This window comes from Carassius auratus, unplaced genomic scaffold (assembly GCF_003368295.1).
Source record: "Carassius auratus strain Wakin unplaced genomic scaffold, ASM336829v1 scaf_tig00002576, whole genome shotgun sequence".
Classification (NCBI taxonomy): domain Eukaryota; kingdom Metazoa; phylum Chordata; class Actinopteri; order Cypriniformes; family Cyprinidae; genus Carassius; species Carassius auratus.
In genome coordinates this window covers 1,758,428-1,778,280 of record NW_020523459.1, presented here as the reverse complement: position 1 = coordinate 1,778,280, position 19,853 = coordinate 1,758,428, and the positions used below count along the sequence as shown (strand labels likewise).

Here is a 19,853-nt window from a genome sequence, read left to right as displayed (position 1 = left end):
GATAGCGCATTGTACTTCTTGTAGATTTGTCTGACAGCTTGGTGCTGCACAGCTTGCACTGAACTGTATTTTCATCATTCTTCTCAAAGGGAAACCAGCCATCACTTTGAAGCCATGATTGTCTCTCTTCTCACATCTTTTGAGGCATCATGTGGGAAGCTAACCAATCAGAGCTCAGGGCACCGCCCAAAGTGCTGCCATAACCAATCCAAAAAATAATAATTCGATCATCGTTTACATGATCGATCATCGCTGCCGAGTACTCAAGTACTCGATCACTGTTGCACATCCCTAGTTGGCCACAAAGAAAGTTTTATTTTTAAGAACACTCAGATAAATAAATTAATACACATAATTAAAAGGAGATAATAAATAGACAAACAGGACATATAAAAATAAATCTAAGCAACAAAATGAAAATTGATTTTTACAGAAATGACAAGTGGAAATCAAGCAGTTTACATAATTTAAGACAAATCAGTAAAAGCTGTAAGAATACAGATGGCACAAGTACTCTTTTAAAAACTGAAGTAGGATGATAAAATGAGAAGTAAATGGCAAAAACAAGACTGACTGTATCAGTTCTCGTTGTCAAAACAGCAGCGAATGTTCTGTCACCCATTATAAAAGTCAAGAGAGATTGCCTGGAAAAAACTTTCCAGTGTTTAATGGCCTGTAACAGAGAACACAGTGAGCGAGTCCTCAATCAGGTGTCATGTTACAGAGACATCAGAGTTCAGCAGCCAGGCCTCGCAATCTCCCAGAGCCTGCAAACAGCCAGCACTCAGGGTTTAGCAGCATCCCTCCACCTGATCACAGATGTGCACAAACATGACCTTAATTGTGTAATGGTGGCCCTGTGATTAATTGGATGAAAAACATCTGCAAACAATTACAAACAACACTGATATTTTATATTATATCAGAAATGATTTATATAATTATATATAATTAATAATCTATAATTGTATAAATATATAAATATTTCCAAAATAACTGGGAAAATAATTATTATTGCCAAGGGGAAAAAAGCCATGTTTAGGAGAAGTCTGTCATTACCTGAAACAAATATAACATTAAAATTAACATTAATCATTTTTATTTAGTGTAACTTGACATACTATTAAAACTAATACTGAATGCTATAAAAAATATAATAGAGACTATTTCAAACAAAAACTAAAAATGACAAAAACTTAAATTATAAAAACTTCAGCAAGAATTAAAATGAAAAATATATATAAAAAAAACTGATTTAAAATATTACCAACAATTATATTAGTTAAGGGTCATCATGGTTACTAAAATAACACTGCTTCAGTATAACATGGTACTTCAGGAATCTTTCTAATATACAGATTTTGTGCTCAAGAATAACTCTTTAATTATAAGTTTTGAAAACTGCTTTTTTCAGGATTCTTTGATGAATAGAAAGTTCAAAAGAACAGCATTTACTGGAAGAAAATCTTTTGTAAGATTGTAAATCTTTACTTTAATGTTGATCAATTTAATTCATCCTTGCTTAGAAGTTTTCATTTTAAAAAGGTTTCAAGGTCTGCTGTGGCACTGAAAGGTAAAATCAGTAGAATAATGGCTGGGTTAGGTGAAACACTGGAGACTAAGAGAGAGCTCTATGTTCTGGATTCTAATAGTTCAATCCAGCTCATGTTACTTGCTCAGAAAACGGTCAAACACAGCGGTGCAGAGCTGCATCTGTTGAGCTGTGATGTAACAGTGGTCAGGCACACATACAGCTCTTTCCAGGAAGAACAGTGAATGGATCAGGACTGATTAAGCACACCAGAATGTCCATCCAAATCTCTCAGCTTTTAAGGGAAGTGGGGGCAAAGTTTATTGATATATGATATACACCTCTGGTAAACATTCAAACAAGCTTGAAATAAACCATTTATAATCGCAAATAAACAAATAAATAGCACTGAGAGATACAGTTATACTCTTTAAAATCAACATGTGTCATGCATTAAAATCTCCGGGAATCACTTCACAGTTTCAGTAACTTTGCATTTCCTTCAGTTTTCCATTTAATGAGATGAAAATGATCTGATACAGTTAGTGGATTACATGCAAACTTTTAAAACACAGTTTCTGTTCATGCAAATGAGCATCATCATGAATCACTGTTATAAACAGGATGCCCAAGGCACTAGCACAGGTTGCTATTGTGAGCACTTTGACCAGTGCAAAAACGCGAAATCAGTGTCCTGTCCTAATAACCATGGAAAGCTCCACCCAAATAATTATTCAACCATAGATATGACCAAATAGCATTACATTATTTAGTATCATGAGATCTCGGAGTGCTATTAGCCGATATTAGCATGACAGATGACATTAGCAGAAAAGGGAGAGTTGATTAATTCATAATAAGACCAGGAACATGTATTCAAATAAACAATGTGACATTTGTTTTCATGTTTCCTGCTGTATTAGACTATTATATAATATACGACCCATCTTTGAACTGCAACCGAGATCAAGTCAACTAGTCCAAAATCAGTTCCTCTTTGACTTTCCAACTGACTGAGCTTTGAGTATGAATGTAGAGTCTCCCCAAATGACACAACTGTAAGCAAGCAAGAGTGGACAGCCATGAAAAGCATTTCTACAAACTAAAGCTTTAATGTCATTAAAAAGCTTGAGAGATGGTACTGAGCAAATTCACTGTGTAGAAATAATTCAGGAGTCCCTGATCTCATTTTAATGTGATGCACTCTGCCCTTACACGCATGCCATTAGGAAACATATAATCCAAAAAACGACTGTGAGAAGCTGAACGGAGTTAATCCTTGTCAGTCAGTTGCAATCGAAGATATCATCTCCTGCATTAGAGGACTTAAGTACATCTTAACCTTGAAGATAAAGTATAACTGGCTACAGGTATTACTTAATTACAAAAAACATTCAGTTTGAGCTGCTTTATGATGAGCAGCAAAGCAATGCACATAATCTTTTACCTATGTAATTAGTCAATAATAAGAAACAGATCATGAAATGGTTGATTATTGAAAATTAGTATATTTGCAGGATGCAATGTCGAATATATTTATTTCAAAGATTAAACGGGTCAACATTGGACAGAAGAGGGATTTCAAAGCAGTTAGCTATCTATTGCTCTGAAATACCCTACAATTTGGGAGACTGTCCACATAACAACCTTCAAGACCAAGATTATATGTAATCTCTGCCCTGGAAACCAGTCTCAGTGTTTACACGTGTTGACATTTTTAGGGAGCTAATCATCTGTAATAAATTGGTTACTCTGAAATTATATAGAACTAACTAGATACATAAGTGGACTCAAAAAGTAAAGAATTCTTGCAGAAGTTGCTTACGCAGGTGGTGCATAAACAACATTCACTAAAATGTGCCAACAAACTAAATTAACTAGAACGTCTGGGCCCCAAGGACCATCTGGAATGCCAAATGTGTATGTTTTGATGAGGTGTTAGAAAAGCCAGGTGGGGACCCATCATTATTGCTGACAAGGGCTGAAGAGGGCAGGTTGCACAGCCAGCAGCCCACACAATGAGAATGCAAGAGATCAGTAAGATTTAATGTGTTTTAAAACAAGTATTTTCTGTTCATCATAGCTGCGTTTATTTAACTAAAAATAGAGAAACAAACAGTTATATTGTAAAATATTATTACCATTTAAAATCTCGTTTTCTATTTTAATATACTTAAAAATGTTATACATTTCTATAATGCAAAACTGAATTTTCATCAGCCATTACTCCAGTACTCAGTGTCACATGATCCCTCAGAAATTATTCTAATATGCTGATTAATTGTCAATGTTGAAAACAGTTGTGCTGCTTTATATTTTTTTGGAAACCCTGATTTTTTTTCAGGATCATTTGATGAATCAAATTTAAAAAAGTGTTCATTTAAAATAAATAAATATTTTGTTCAAATACATTTTTGTTCAAATACCCAAATGAATTGTTTCTATCATCAATATGTAAAGCCAAAATAAGCACATTATACGACAGTCCCAACCAGGGCCTTCAGTCTGAAGTAATTATGGGCAAAGGTGTCGAGGAGTCTGGATAAGACAGAAACAGCTGGTCTGTGTCCTGCTCCTTTAACCCCTTGATTTCAGATCAGATTTCAGAATCCCAGATGGAGGGAGAACAGCTGCAGAGTCATACACAGACTGGTACCAGTGTCACTAGTGTGAGCAGCCCGAGGGAGATGAGAGAGGATTCCAGAGCAGGCCGTCATTTGCAATGCAGTTTAGGAGCAGATGTGACAGGCCTAATCTACTCTGTATAAATCAGTCTTCTGCTTACTGACAGAGGACATTATAGACAACTCATTGCATATTCTTCAGGATGCATCCACGATCAACATCTTCTCCAAAGACACATATACTTTAAATGCATTTATTGCCCATATTCTTTTTAAGAACAAGATGGATGCAGGGACAGGCAACAGACTCCGAGGTAGAATGGACTCCAACCCATAAAAAAATTGCCCTGGACTTGTGAACTTAAGCAACTGCCCGGTCATGACATACAATTACTCACACTGTGATATTAGACTTTGGTCATATCCCCAGAGAGACGAAGATCTAATTTAGTTGTGAATTTCACTCTATAATAAAAGCCTTGCTTCTGTCAATCACAAGAGAGATACAGTGCTTCATTATTAATCAAATGTTAATGGACACTATGACAAAACCAATCTTCTTGCCTAGAGATTATGCCCATTTATCCGTTTCTCCTGCTAACATTTCCAATTCTCACATTCCCAAGCTCTCGGTCTCAAACGATAAATGGCTGAATGCGAGAGCAGAATGAAAGACTGAATGGGTTGAGCACAGGACTCCAACTGCAGAAGAAAAAGTGAAATCCCAGAATCTCTCACACAGTGAAATCTGTGGACACATGAATGATCAAACAAGCCAGAGCTCTTGTATTACAACAAAGTAGCTGTTTGGAAGCTGCCATACATGTATTACACAACTGGGATCCCCAACACAAGTGTGTGAGAGAAAGAGAGAGAGAAACTACACAGTGTTTCCACTCCTCCGCTCTGTTCTGGGTCCCTGTTGAGCCTCTCATTATAGACTGACTGGAGCACTGTGTCGACAAGAACCAGGGAACAAAGCGAACCTTTCATCAGCTTTATTCTCTCTCCAACAACTTTTGTTTCTCCAACTCTCCTCCTTTCTTTTTTTTTCCATTTCTCCCACTATTGCTGTTCTAGGGATTTCGTCAGAGAGCAGAGCCTGACTGTGGCTCTTTTCTTTCTCATATGCTAGGAAACCCGTGACATAGAAGTTTACCTTTGCTACAGGTGCAGCTGGTACACACATAAAAAAATGTACAAACTACACACGCTAAAAAGAAACAAGGAACTTTTCAGCACTCTTCAATTTTCAAAACACGTGATCAGTGTTGGTTATGGTAAACTGGCACTGGGTTGGTTCACTGATGCTCACGTTTGGTGAGCTCCATGTGAGCGGAATGTGAAATAAACATGAACATGCCCAAGACTAGAAAATCAGCAAAGGGGCTTTAAGCCAATCAAGGACTCGCTGCTGCAAAAATCAACATTAAGACATTAATTCTCAACCTGTATTAAATCTTTGTTACAATCAAACAACAAGAATGTTTAACTGATAGCACAAACTTGTGGTCAACTCATTAAATAAGCAGAAGGCAGCTGTTGAGGACTGTGGGTGCCTTGAGGTTTTAGTGCTCAGTGAAAAACAGACATGCAACATTCTGAGTTTGCTTTAGTAGACAAATCCATGAGTATCAAAACTAAGGTTTAATTGTTTAATGTAAATAAATTAATAAATTATAACATTTATTGGTCTTTGCATCATATACACAACTGCTCATAAGTTTGGGGACAGTAAGGTTGTTGTTTTTTTAATAAATAATTTTACATCACTAAATAAAACCTATTAAATATAAAATATGTTTTAATGTTTCTATTCATCAAAGAATCCTGAAAAAGAAAATATCACAGTTGATGTAGATGTAGCCTATTAGAATGATTTCTGAAGGATCATGTGACACTGAAGACTGGAGTAATGACTGCTAAAAAAAAATTATTTACCATTACAGGAATAAATAACATTTTGAATTTCTTTTTACAATTTTAGTTATTAAATTCAACAATTTATACAAACAAACAATCATGTATTTTAGAGTCAAGACATACATAAACTGAGTATTGTTGAAAGGCTGATAAATATTAAGCTTTTCTTATTAGCTACATAGCCCAGCCATGTTACAGATAGAAAAAGTGGACCAAAACGCAGTGGCACGGGTGCATCATAATCCTAAATCATTTTAACACTAAAATTACAGTGCTTGACTTCATATTGAGCTATTTAAAAACTCTTTAAAATAATGAAGCCTTTGACATTACTAATGCAAAGATAATCACATACTTCACTGGAGGATCCGGAGAGTAGGGTGACTAAGTGTGCACATGCCATCTATGACAATCCCTTTCTCATGGTGCCAAGTTACTTGACAGGACCTCCCATCAGCTTAAAATGTACCTAATAAAACTCCCATCAAATAATAAACACAACATGGACTTTAAATAGCCCTGGACTTTAAGCTTCTGTTTGGGTGTAGCACAAATAGAACATTTTTCAGACTTCCCTTATTCTGTTTATGAGCCAAGTACAGATACGTGAATAAAGATCAGAAGAAATCCAGTTATCTATGACAGTCCCGGGGCAGCAAAATCTGTTCACACATCTGACAGACCTATCCTGGAATTTTGGGCTCCTATTTCCTCAAATGTTTTGCCATGTTTACTTATGTTTTAGAGGTCAAATTGAGCCCAAAGAAAGTGTGAGGAGTTACATCATAATTGGGGCTGGGAATTGACCGGCCAAATTGCCTCGATAAAAAAAAAAATTCTTGTCATCGGTACCACATTTTAGTGGTTTATCTAATTATTAAGTGTATTTTTTAAGTGGTTAATCTGGACAACATCAGTGAGCCAGTAAGCATATGCAGCAAGCTTGATGCACCTAAATCAAGTGCTGGTGATTGGCTCTGGTGAGGCATCCAGGAAAAACACTTATTTCCTCCTGGTTCCTCGCTGAGATGCTTTTACTCAAAACTCACTTTAATTAAACCACCATCGAGTGTTTGTAATCACTTCCGACTGCAAACAAATGTGTGTTGCTGCAAATATGCTATTTGAAGCCATTTATATCAAACTAAGAGTTATATGAACTGCAAAAATTTTGTATCTAGATAATGAATATCTAGATACAAAACAAAATTGCCCTAGTGCAATATTGAAATAGTTATCAATAAAATGTATTCCAAAACTGCACTGAAAGCCAGAAATGTAATTATTAATATTAATTAATTCTTACTTTATATAAAATCTATGAAATGAATAAATAATGAATATAAATAAATAAATGAATGAATAATCATATTGTCATAAAAAAAGGAAAAGTGACATTGTCAGTACTCATCTTTGCACAAGAGCACTCACCAGTTTGATGGCCACATATTCATTTGTGTAGAGGTTCTTGCCTAGCCGCAGTTCACCGAAGTTTCCACAGCCGATCTTCTTCCCAACTCTGAAGTTGGGGCCAACCATAAGGACCCCAGAGTTGTTCCCTGTTCCCCGGCCCCCATGTCCACTCCTACTACTAGCTGTTTTTGACATCCTTTTCCCTTCCTCTGTCTCTCCCTTCCCACCTCTCTTCTCAAAATCCATAAGCTTGTGATACCCTGGCCTCTCCACGGTTACTCCCCTGCCATGCAAAACAGAGAAGTTTCAAAACAACCCCCAGGAAACGTGTGGGGATAGTGGCGTGAAGACAATGGTGAAGGGTTTTAAAAGTATCAATATACTGGTTATTTCTGAAGAGCAGAAGCCAATGTCTTCTGCAGATGTGGTGGGTATCACCAAAAGTGTCGTCCTTGCATTAATCCTTTGGTGGATGGGACTCCTGTACAGTTGTCCTCAGAGTAGCATGTCACTGCCTGAAGCAGGCAGGTTATGCTAGCATACGCACACATACAGACGCACACGCACGCACTCCCGCATCCACCCACAAGTGCTCCTCAACGCTGACATACACAACTCCTGCTAGTGGAACCAAACAAGTGAACATCCCCTTGTGCTCCTCATGGTTTTGTTGAAGTCAGTCTTGGCTATTTTAGTGAACATTCTTCATGTTCTAACACTGCTGTAAGCAGACTCATACAGAACCAGCATTAACAGGTTTGAGCAGTATAGCCCGTCTTTCTCTGGATGCCTGAAAGACAATGGAAAAAAGTAGAAAACAAGTTAGAATCAATAAATCGATCATGCACCTTATTTATTTAACAGTCATTAAAACTCAGAGCACGACCAGAGACAGATTTCATATTTACGTACATCTCTCACTAAATGTTACATTTGAATAACAATGCATTTTTATGCATTTAAAATGCCACATCAATATTAAAAGCTCCATTAATCATGGCCAAAAAATGCATCAAAATTTACATTTAAACATGAACAATAAAGAATCTTACAGTTTTAATAATATTTGTTAGAAATTCCAAACTTTTCCATGCATTTTTAAAGTAAGTCCTCTACTACAAATAAATAAACATGCAACATTTTAGGAACACAAGAATAATGGGATACAAAGTGACAAAGTGTGAAAGTGACGTGACATACAGCCAATTATGGTGACCCATACTCAGAATTCGTGCTCTGCATTTAACCTATCCAAAGTGCACACACACAGAGCAGAGAACGCACACACACACCGTGAACACACACCCGGAGCAGTGGGCAGCCATTTATGCTGCGGCGCCCGGGGAGCAGTTGAGGGTTCGGTGCCTTGCTCAAGGACACCTCAGTCATGGTATTTTGCCGGCCCAAGACTTGAACCCACAACCCTAGGGTTACAATCAAACTCTCTAACTACAAGGCAACGACTTCACCGACTAGGCCACGACTTTCCAATACGCTAAAGTACGGACGCAAATACACAGATAATGCTTCCCGGCAATTGTTCCCGGGTTGCTAGATTTTGCATTTCACACTGCCAGTGATTTCCCAGAATATGTGCATGCTTTCACACATCAAGTTGTGAAGTGTAATGTACGAGTAAAAAACGTTATGCACGTTATTCTTTCACTTAAACTAGCAAACGATCTCAGCATCAGCGTGGAAAGTGAGGAACTAACTCATCTCTGCTTCATTACAGTTTGCACATATTTTTCCGGCGCGAACGTTGATCTTCCTTCAAAAAACCTGGTAAAAGAGTCGCGTGATAACGTGTGTCATCACTACGACATGGCTTTTGTTCACACAGCACTCGTTTTGGGACTGAACCTGCCAATCTTACAAGGTCCTTGACCCGGGATCAGTCCCAGGACGTGTTTGCTTTCATACAGAAGGCGACCCGGCAATGTTCCAGCAATTTGCCGGGTTCGATATGCAGTATAAAAGAGGCTTAAGCAATAGTAGCCCATTTATGACTACACCAACAGATTTTGCTGGTCTGCCTAGAAATCATGAGATTATTTTCAAAGTGTGGAGAACAGACTGGTTGAGAATTACAAGCCTATCAGTGCCTGTATCAGTTTCCAATACCAACAGGAACTTTGACGGCACATGTGCGGTTGATAATATAGCGGGGAAGCAGTGTAGAAGGTCAGAGATCTCTGTTGCACACCACCCCCTTTCCCATCCAGGGTCAGCACTGCTGTTAATGCAAACGGCAAAGAAAGCCGGAGCAGGTAATGCAAGAACTATATGAAAGACGGCTGTGCTTTCCTTCAGAAAATGCATTAAAAAGATCAATGGCAGACTGACTGGCTGTAAAAGGATACCAGACCAGTGCTGATAAACATTATACAATCAGCTCAGCAAAAAAACATCTTTGACACTTTATTGGGGGGGATTTTCATTACTTAATTTCAGCATCCAAGGCTTTGTTTGTTCAGCAAGTGACAAATGTGCCAGAGCTTCAGTGCATTAGATTATTAATGCATGGCTCGTTTTTCTAGTCCGAGGAAATTATAATACGTTAGCCTGTGCAAAAAGAATTATGAAAATGGTGCCCTGTCATTCAGCAAAATAAATGCATCACCAATCATGTCGGCTTAGCTTTTTATCACAATTACGAGGGTGCTGGACAGCCCTTTTATGAAAGAATTCTTATGCATCAATTCTCAATATAAAAATCAATCATTACTGGAAACACTTTCATCTTAATTGCACACTGTAGACACTACACAAAGGTGAATAATACACTGGATTACATAAGGCATTTAACAACAAGCACCATAATGATCTTAATCTATGGCCTAAAAATGGGAATAACCTCAAGCGACAGTTTTTCGACGGGACTGGCAGTCTGTTGTGTCTTCCCATGGTCTATTGGTTGCAACTCCACATGGTACCATAAAAATGCTGATTATATGCTCATACAACTACAAAATGGAAAACCATGCCACAAGGCAACAGGCAAAAAGGGATCAGATGTAATTACAACATCTGTGGACAAGAACTACTGTACAAGTACTGATTATGGGCTGTTTCCATCTACTACTTATATCAGAAACATCTTATCAGTGCTTGAATGATGGTTAACTAAGATACACATTGCAGATGCTGACTGACTCTGGCTGCAGTTTCATATTTAGAGAAAGATATATAACAGATTAAGGGATGAATCTCATAAATAACATAGGAACGTCATCATTAGAAAAAAAACACCTGACGCAAAAATTCATCAGATAAAGCCAAAATGATGACCATGATACCATATAATCTGGAATTAAAACTGCCCGACTAATAGTGGATGCCAAATTAGTGCTGACAGTTATTTTTGAATGGGGAGATAAGCCTGCTAACAACCCATTTAACAACTTATTTCGAAGCAGAAAGATCTAGGTCTCAGCGTAACAACTTACCACAGTCCAACTTTGTGTTTCAGCTTTCAAACAGGAAATATGCAAGTGTTAGAGGCTGTGTAAAAACCAAGACACCTACTTCTACTTTCTCAGATGGGCAAAAGAGAGAAGCTAGTGCGATAAAACTGCTTCTGTTCTTCTGACTGATCTATAAAGCCTTGTGTGGTGTTGATTTGGGCATGAGCTGCCTGGTCATTTATTTCCATAAGCACAGTGTGATTTTCCATACTAATTTGTTTAGCCTCTATGTGAAACTGAGATACAGTTTAACACACCTCTTGTTTGCTGTCTGACGCCCTTCTAGTCTGATAACTCTATTTTTAAATGTAAATCCTAGTTTATAATATGTGTCCAAAATTAAGCTACATTAAACCTAACCTACTCGTGAGCTTAACACCTTAATGTTCTTAAATTACATAGATTGAATTTCCAAAAACGCACTTGACAAAGATGTCTAAATCAGTTGTAATGTTACATGTATAAAATGTCGAATAAATATATGTATATATTAATAATCCTGTCACTGAAAGTGTGTCTCATCCATCCATAAATGTTTTATTTCATGATGAAGTGTCAATCCTAGAAAGCTCCCTATTCTGGCCTAGCAAAAAACACACACACTTAAACACGTCTTTAACAGTAAATATATATTTAAAGGCATTCTTTGAGCCGTTTTCTTGGCCAGTGGCTTAAAAAATCCTTAAATTAGTGGCTGTCTAGCTGAACCGTCAAATATGAACTAAGTACACATCGAAATGTGCTTTGTTCTACAGTTAAAGCAAAATATATTCCCTCTCCTATCTGAAAGGGAAGGAAATGCCGACAAACCAGCTAAACAACTCCAAGACTTGTTATACAAACATGTCAATAATCCTCCATAAATAAACTAGCTTAGCAACCACCGGCTAAGCTAACATCATATTAGCCGTTTAGCAACGAACCTTTCAGTCTTTCGATTAAAACGAACAGGGGAATGTTATTCCTTAGGAGACATAAAGATGTTTTACCTGCGTTTGAGTTCCCTATGTAGTACGCCGCGACATTGTCTTTTATTTAAGCTCTGAAAAGTAATTTAATTTCCCACTAAAGAACAGCCCGGCTTTGCTGTTGTCTCTTTAAGCTTACCGTTTCGGTGAACGAAGCTCCAGCGTCACCCGACACTCCCATTGCTGTAGATACGTTCTCAAAAGTGCGTAGATAGATTGGTGAATATGCGGCTGTGCTATCGCGCGCAACCGAAGCTGAATAGCGTCCCCACCTGGAGAAGAACTCAACGCTTTTGCCCGTATCAACAGTTGAGGGGCTCTTTACTGGAAATACTGGAGTCGTGTTTTGAGAAAGAATTTCACTAGGACTAGTTTAATTTGAACAAGGATGTGTAAATGTTTATTGTGATACCTTGAAAAGTTTATGGGAAAGCTGGAGATTGACAAGGCTGTGATAGAATTATAGGTTTCTGCCTTGAGTCCATTGTCAAAAATATGAATTGCTGAGAAGACATTAAATTTTAATAAATTTTATATCTCACTTTTTTTTAGCTGATATATATATATATATATATATATATATATATATATATATATACGTGTGTGTGTGTGTGTGTGTGCGTGCGTGTGTGTGTGATATTTTATAGCTATAACATATAAATAATTACATATAGTACATTTGTTTAAAACCTGTTAACTGTCATCGGGCTCCTCAGTGGGCCCCCAACGTTTACTTTATTATATTACAATTAAATCCTATTGTAATCATGACAAACTATATTTCGTTGAATAGGTCTAAGACTCCTAAATAAATATTTGTTAATAATGATGTAGAATAATAGATTAACTTATGGCAAGAGTGCACCTCAAAAACCTACATCATAAGTTCTGTCAAAAAAAAAGTCTTCTTTGTTGACTTTTTCTCTATCACACTTTTTCTATAGAAATCATCAGAAATTATAAATCACTGAAAACTTAAAATCTCATAATTCATCCTTTGAAACCCATTTTAAAATCAAACATTGCATTACCATGAAAATGGTACATTTTGTAATCATGTTACAAAATGTTTTCAGTCATGAATTATAACAATTTGGGTTTGGATCATGCACTTTCAAATCTATGTTGAGTGACAGTAAGAGGTTAAAATCTGAACATGGGAATTCAATACCTGTTTTTCTCTTTTGGAATTAAATGCTTAATCTTGCCTTCTATTATAGTGATTCAACTTATACATTTTCATTTGTTTCCTCTTAATGGCACACTAGCTGTGTTATTGTATAATGTAGTTCATTAAACTCTTACAAATATAGACAATTAAGTTGCTTGATGTTTGCACTGTAAATGTTTTTTGTGTTTTTAGTAAGTCCTCATTTCAAAAATGTTTCTTCAGCTTGACCTTTCACCACTGTCTGTATCTAATATCACCTGTATTTAATATAATAGAAATTAATATTTAGTTATGGGTATATGTTGAAGGTGTTTACATGAGCCCAAATATTGATTAAAACATATATATTTCAGTAGACTTTTTCTGACTTACAGAAATCAGACAGTTGGCTTAAACTAATTATGACAAACTGATTTACATGATGCTTTGATAATGAAAACATGACCATAACATGTAAACATCTTCATTGAAGGGTAACTGTGGCTTTCGTTCATATAAAAAATGAGTAAATCATGGTCTTACATTTTCTGTAGCTATAAATGAGAATGTCCAAGTACACAAAAATAAGCTTTTTTTTTGCAGTGACATAAATTATAAAGACCAATTGTGCAATCCCAGAGGTTACACAGACGTCATGATGCAAGTTCACACAGTTATATACGGATTCAGACGTTTTTCATGTTTATTTGCATTCAGAATGATCATATGTTCATATAAATCTACAAAGTGCTCAAATATGTATGTGCAACACAACAGAATGCTCTAAGCTATGCGAAACGGAGCATGAAAGTTCACAAAATAAGCCAGTTTGTACAAATGCAATCCAAACCACTTAATGAAAGTTACAGAAAAAGATCTAAATCCAAGCCCTTCTGTTATTTTGAGAGTAAAAGTTACAATGTTGTGGTGGGGGCAAGGACACAGGAACACCTGTTCCTCCTTCACATCCTAATGAGGACAACTGGCTCAGTGGGGTTTATCGGTTGCTGGTATGCTTACATGTCCAAGTGGCGGTGAACCATGGATTTAGATCGACAGGCAGACTGAAGAATGAGATTGTTGCATTTTCCCAATGGCACGAGGTTGACGGCTGTGCTATGCTGCTGTTGTATTAAAGGCAAATAAGTAGGAGAGAAAGGCAGACCTGCAGACAGCAGCCCAAGTGCATGAGTCATTGGTTGTTGGTAGTGTTCTCCATTAATAAATGGAAGAACAGCTGAGGAGTGTACTCTTGGGTGGGATTGAAGGTGAATAGATCCCGATGAGGAAGGAATGGTGTTGTTTTCCCTAATAGAGGAGCCTTTCTCCTGGTTCTTCACCAATTCTTTCTGTTGTTTAGTTGCAGGACGATGCATTTGGCTTTCTTCTTTGGAAATGGGTGCAAAGCGTTGACCTTTTCTATATTTGGCACGTCTGTTTTTGAACCACACCTGAAAAAACATGTTTTGTTAATTTCAGATGTTTTCGGTAGCACTTTAATGTATTCTAAAATAATATATAAGTGTTGGACGCTGCAGATGTTACAATGGCTCTCACCTGGATACGGGCCTCCGGGAGATTGATGCAGACTGCTAGTCTCTCTCTCATGCCCACATCTGGATACTGGGTTTGCTGAAAGGCCTTTTCCAGCGCCTGTAACTGGGACACACTGAAGGCGGTACGACTGCGGCGCTGCTTTTGCTGGTTCCCGTAGCGTGCTTCAAGGATGAGTTCTAAATGAAGGAGATATTCATTACTTGATTAATTAATTTAATGATACCAGGGTTGTTATAGTTAACTAAAATTGAAAAGAAAATTTAAACTAACATTTTCATTACTTAAAATAAAAGAATCATCATCTAAAAAAAAAAAAAAATTCAGCTAGTTCATTAAACTTTTCAAATATTTCAGCAAGTCCATTTAACTTGATGTACTTAACTAAAACTGAAAGAAAAATGTATTAAAAATTATAAAAGACTATATATATTTAGAAAACATATTTAAAAGCTACTATAAAAAAAACACAGCACATTTACTAAAAGGGAAAATGAAAGAAAAGAATATATATATATATATATATATATATATATATATATATAGCCTATAAAACTGATTTAAAATATGAATAAACCTAAAGTATTATCTCAGTGACACTAAGTCAACACAGCACATATAGGGCTCAAAAGTGTCCACATAAAAAAAATCATGGAAAGAATAGTAAAACATGTAAAACAAAAAAGCATTATAATAATTTTTAAAGGCACTATTTTTTTTTTTACTTTTGTACACTATTATTAAGCAAATAATGCTTCAGTGCTTCACTGTAAGTTTTTCCTGTTTTTGTTTACTTAATCCTATTCCATTATCATTTATAGCCCAATTGTTTATACACTCATTTATTTGCAAAAAATAAAAAAATGTCTGTGTGTTGTTGTCTCTGTGTACTAAAAGCTTGTCACTAAAACAAATTCCTTACATGCGCAACTTGGCAATAAAGCTTTTTTTATTCTAATTCTGATTTCTACATAATTTTTAATTATTCAAAACCTCAAAACCTATAATTTGAAGATTAATGCAAAGTGAGGAATCAGAAGTTACATTTTAAAAATGCTTCATTTCTCCTGTTGCCTGCTTAATTCATATTTTGAGCCTGATAAGTGAAGCGGCCTCTCACCCGCCAGGCGCTCCGCCACAGTGAGAGTCTGCATGGACGCGGGACTGGCCGCTGTATGAAGCTGATACTGCTGCGCCATCTGCTGGTGAGCCTCGTGAAATAACGAGTTGACGCGTTGTAATTGAAAAGGCCCCTGGCCGTTTCTTGCTCCACAGAAATATACAGAATTCATGCTGTTGACTGAAAGGATAAAATATATGACTTAACTTATTCGACTTAAAATAAAATGATAAATTCAATGTCTCATTAAACACTTTCAATAAATAAAAAACATTATGAACACTTACTTGCGACCTCCAGTGAACTATGGAATGACGATAAGTTGCAAATGAACATTTACCCAGATATGATACTAAAATCCCAAGGAAACATTTCACAGAAGCTGCTAAAATCCCCAAAAATATGATAATAAAGTTTCTTTAGGCAAGGCAGACCTGTAATACTCCACGGTGACTGTGTTTTAGGTCCTCTCCAGTTCAGTTTCCACTATTTAAGAGGCATTAACTTCAGCTTCCTTCAACCATTAGCCAATAGAAAGAAAGGTATTAGCCTGGATTAAGTGGGTGAGAAAGGGGGGTTTGGGGCTCAAGTTTTTGAAACTATTGAACTTGGGAGATTTAGGCAAAGCATCTCCCTTCAATGAGTGGGCATTGCGCTCCCCCCCAACTTTAAAACAATTAAAACAATGTGGTCGGCTAATCTCTGGGTTTGGGCAGATTAAAATAACAGGCTTTGATTGTCCGTTGTTCCCTTCCTTCTTTCTCCACCGATCCCCAGCTTTTGTTAGTATTAACTCCAGGGGGGGTGGGGTTTGTTTTGCTAACTGGACCCATATTTTGCCCAGAAAATGTCAACTAGAGAATACACTCTGGAAGTGGCCTATTAGGGTAATTTCTTAGGGCTAAATGTACCAGAAATCTTTCTTTCTGATTAAATCCTCTCTCTCGCTCTCAAAAAAGAGAGAAGGATTTAAACTATTAGCATTTGAAAATAAATAAAATACTGAATAACATGAAAAACGCATGGTACAAAACAAAGCAATTTGCAGCCAGTGGTGTCAAAATTGGTTGTTATTATGCAATGACACAGTTATGAAGTAAAGTGAATGTCATCCATCTCTCAAAACTCCCAAGCAGCAGTTTAGCTCCAGCTGAAACCTCAGTCACCTCAGATCAGATCATCCTCAGTTAAACTGCAGCCGAGCGGCTGGGAGCGGCTCAAGAGGTTCAGAGATGTAAATTCCTCTAAATCCTGACACTGTGCAGCTCAGGGCCAGGAAGGCGATGCATGTGGAGAGCTAGATTATGTTTCCCACGAGTATCAGGGCAGTTGCACACTCCTCGGTGTGTGAGTGTGTGTGTGTGTGTCACAGAGGGCAACACAAGAACCAAAACAGCAGGCAGGCACTGCAGAAGCTGGGCTACACTGGCATGAGACTGGCACACAAACACAAGCTTCACCTCACATTTGGCTCACTTTTCTGCTGGAAAGATTTGTTTGTTTGTATTCAGACAGTCATGGAATTCCGGTCTTTATTAGAAAAGCAGATTTGCACAATAAGATCTCTTTATATCTTTACACACATCTTTCATTATGTAGATTACAATGGGAATGTTAATTAAATGCAAGTGCAGCTATACGCTACTTGATGAACGCTTTGATTATACCTTTAGTTCTAGTCTTGTCTGTTTAATAGGTTTCACAGTAAAACTGCATTATATTATTTTTTAAAGAATTTAATACTTCAGCAAGGACATTAAACTGATAGAGACGCATGCAATATTACATTTTGATTTCAAATAAATGCTGTTTTTTTTTCTCTCTTCAAAAAAAAACTTTAGAACATATCACGATTTCCACAAAGATATGCATATGAATATAAAAACTAATGTAACAAATATAAATATTTACTGTATTCATTTCACATTTTCTGATCAAATAAAATGCCTTTTTGTGTATAAAAGACATCTTACCAACCTCAAACTTTTTGAAATGTATAAATATGTTTTGAATATTTAAGAAAATATATTTAATAATAATAATTCCTTAAAGTTATATAGCATTTTTCTAGGCACTCAAAGTGCTGTACATTGTCAGGGGATATCTTCTCATCCATCACCAGTGTGCAGTAATTGATATGTTTATATATATTTATATTGTGTTTGTCTTACAAACAAGTGAAATCAGTCTCCTGTAATTATTTAAAAGCTAATAAAAATATGTATATAGTCAATCTATAAAACATCTATGACTATTGCTGAATTTAATGTTCAGCAATTTAATCCTAAATCAATCCTATAAAAGAAAAAGAAAAAAACAACACAAAGTTTGGAGAGCCAAAAAGTACTTTAAAATAAATATCTTTTGATGTAATAAAGCCATTTGTAAAAAAAAAAATTTTAAGCTTGGAGATTTTATGTTTTACATCATTGCAAGTATTTTGGCTTCCTTTTTCAGCTGTGAAATGGCACCAGCTCATCTAGACCAACACTTTCCACATTTCTGATATTTTCACACCTGACTGACCTTTCAATCCATCACAGAATTGTGCTGAACTTTTTCTCCCTGTGTTCAAGGCTCTGCTTTTTTCTCCCTTTGCGATGTTCTTGCCTGTCAAGCTGTATTAGTGTCCACTCAAAATAAGTCATTTAGAAGAACCTTAGCTGAGCAGCCTCTGAACCCCATTAAAAGCTTGGAGCTCCGGGCCCAGAAGCCTTTGTCTCTTCAGCCTGCGGGATTAGTGGAGATTTGCTGCTAAGAAAAAAAGTAGTTATTTCATGGCACTTTCATGATGAAACCTGGCCAAAGCTGTGTTGGCTGGGAGGATTAGAGCCACACAAAGACGCTGGTTGTGTGTGACCCCCTCCCGAAAACCAACGCCCCAGTGCAGAGCCCCCTCCTAAACACACACCATTCCCACCTCATAACTCCGGCTCAGTCCGTAATGAGAGCTCCGTTTTCATCTCCACCCCACATTGCATTTCGGCTTTATCCCGACCGATCTGGCAGCTTTAAAGAGACCACAAAGTGGTGGATGCATCTGGAATTTTCTCATTCATTTGTTTATTTACATAGGTGTAATTGGATGCAAACGCATTCATCTGTCTTCGTGCCAAGCTATAGTCAAGCTTTGAAAGTTTATGCCCTGTCTGTAGAGTTTAAGGGGTTTAGAGGATGTATGCTGGAGGATCCACTTACAAAAACACAGATTAGCAGCATTAAAAACACAGGCCAAACTAGTTAACTCATTACAGTTTCCAAACCATAAAATAGCTTCAGATTTTGCTTTATGTCAAAAAGAAAGAACTGATTTAGTATTTAGGAACACCTAGACAAAGTATGGGTCTTTCATATTTAACTCTTTTCTTCTTTAGTCCCACTTTAAATGTTTAATCTATTGAAAAGAGTTAGCAGCTTACTTAAAGGGTTAAGGCCACATCGCAATGCTAAGGGTGAAACAATGCAGTGTTAGGCGCCATTCACACAGAATGTGTTTTTACATTCAACTGCATTAATTTTCTATATAAACATGCACTAAATGGACCTGTTTGACCATATCATGCTTTATTAAGATCAACTTTTAAACCGTTTTTTTTTTTTTTTGTCTTTTCAAAAAGAGGAATACCATTCTAAAAACTTAACATTTAAGTTAAAATAAGTTAAACTTCTAAAAAGCGTGTTTCTAGACTCTATGTTTTTCCCTATTAAAAAATGCTAGGTCTCAAGCTGCGTTTAAAAAAAGTTATGTTTATATATTAGAAGAACAAACTTATTAGGAAAATAAGTGCAGTCGCAGTGGAACTCAAAAACACATTCTGTGCAAACGGCCCTTTTAGGACATAAAGGGGCAGTTGCTCAGCAAAACTGAACAGTGCTTGTCTCATTTAATATTCATGATATTTGCACAGAGATTTTTGCAAACTGTTAAGCATCATACAGATGTGATGGAAAACGTTAATTTTTGTATTACTTATTTTTGTATTATTTATTTTTATTATTACAGTTATGATCCAAACACTTACTCAAGACCCACTGTATGGTGCATACTATATGATGACAAGTCATTATTTATAGATCACTTGCTGTGTTTGTCCAATCAAAAA

At 36.6% G+C, this 19,853-nt stretch overlaps 2 protein-coding genes across 4 annotated transcripts in view; both read right to left on the bottom strand.

Moving 5' to 3' along the window:
• LOC113069922 (casein kinase I) overlaps positions 1-12,148 on the bottom strand; it is a 30,501-nt gene extending 18,353 nt beyond the window's left edge. For 2 of the 3 annotated variants that reach the window (XM_026243043.1, XM_026243045.1), the window contains exons 1-2: positions 11,948-12,087; positions 7,510-8,281 (exon numbers count right to left, since the gene is read on the bottom strand). In XM_026243043.1, the coding sequence (XP_026098828.1) occupies positions 7,510-7,737 (228 nt within the window). In that variant the 5' untranslated portion in view covers positions 7,738-8,281; positions 11,948-12,087. Of the gene's footprint in view, positions 1-7,509; positions 8,282-11,947 lie in introns of all 3 variants that reach the window. The other variant, XM_026243044.1, reaches the window with a different exon arrangement.
• A 1,607-nt stretch (positions 12,149-13,755) lies between these two features.
• LOC113069827 (diencephalon/mesencephalon homeobox protein 1-A-like) lies at positions 13,756-16,193 on the bottom strand. The gene is made up of 4 exons (XM_026242881.1): positions 16,038-16,193; positions 15,751-15,930; positions 14,634-14,809; positions 13,756-14,527 (listed from the first exon to the last, which is right to left on the bottom strand). Exons 1-4 carry the CDS (start codon positions 16,084-16,086, stop codon positions 14,093-14,095), a joined length of 840 nt encoding a protein of 279 aa, XP_026098666.1. The 5' UTR covers positions 16,087-16,193; the 3' UTR covers positions 13,756-14,092.
• Between the last annotated feature and the right edge of the window lie 3,660 nt (positions 16,194-19,853).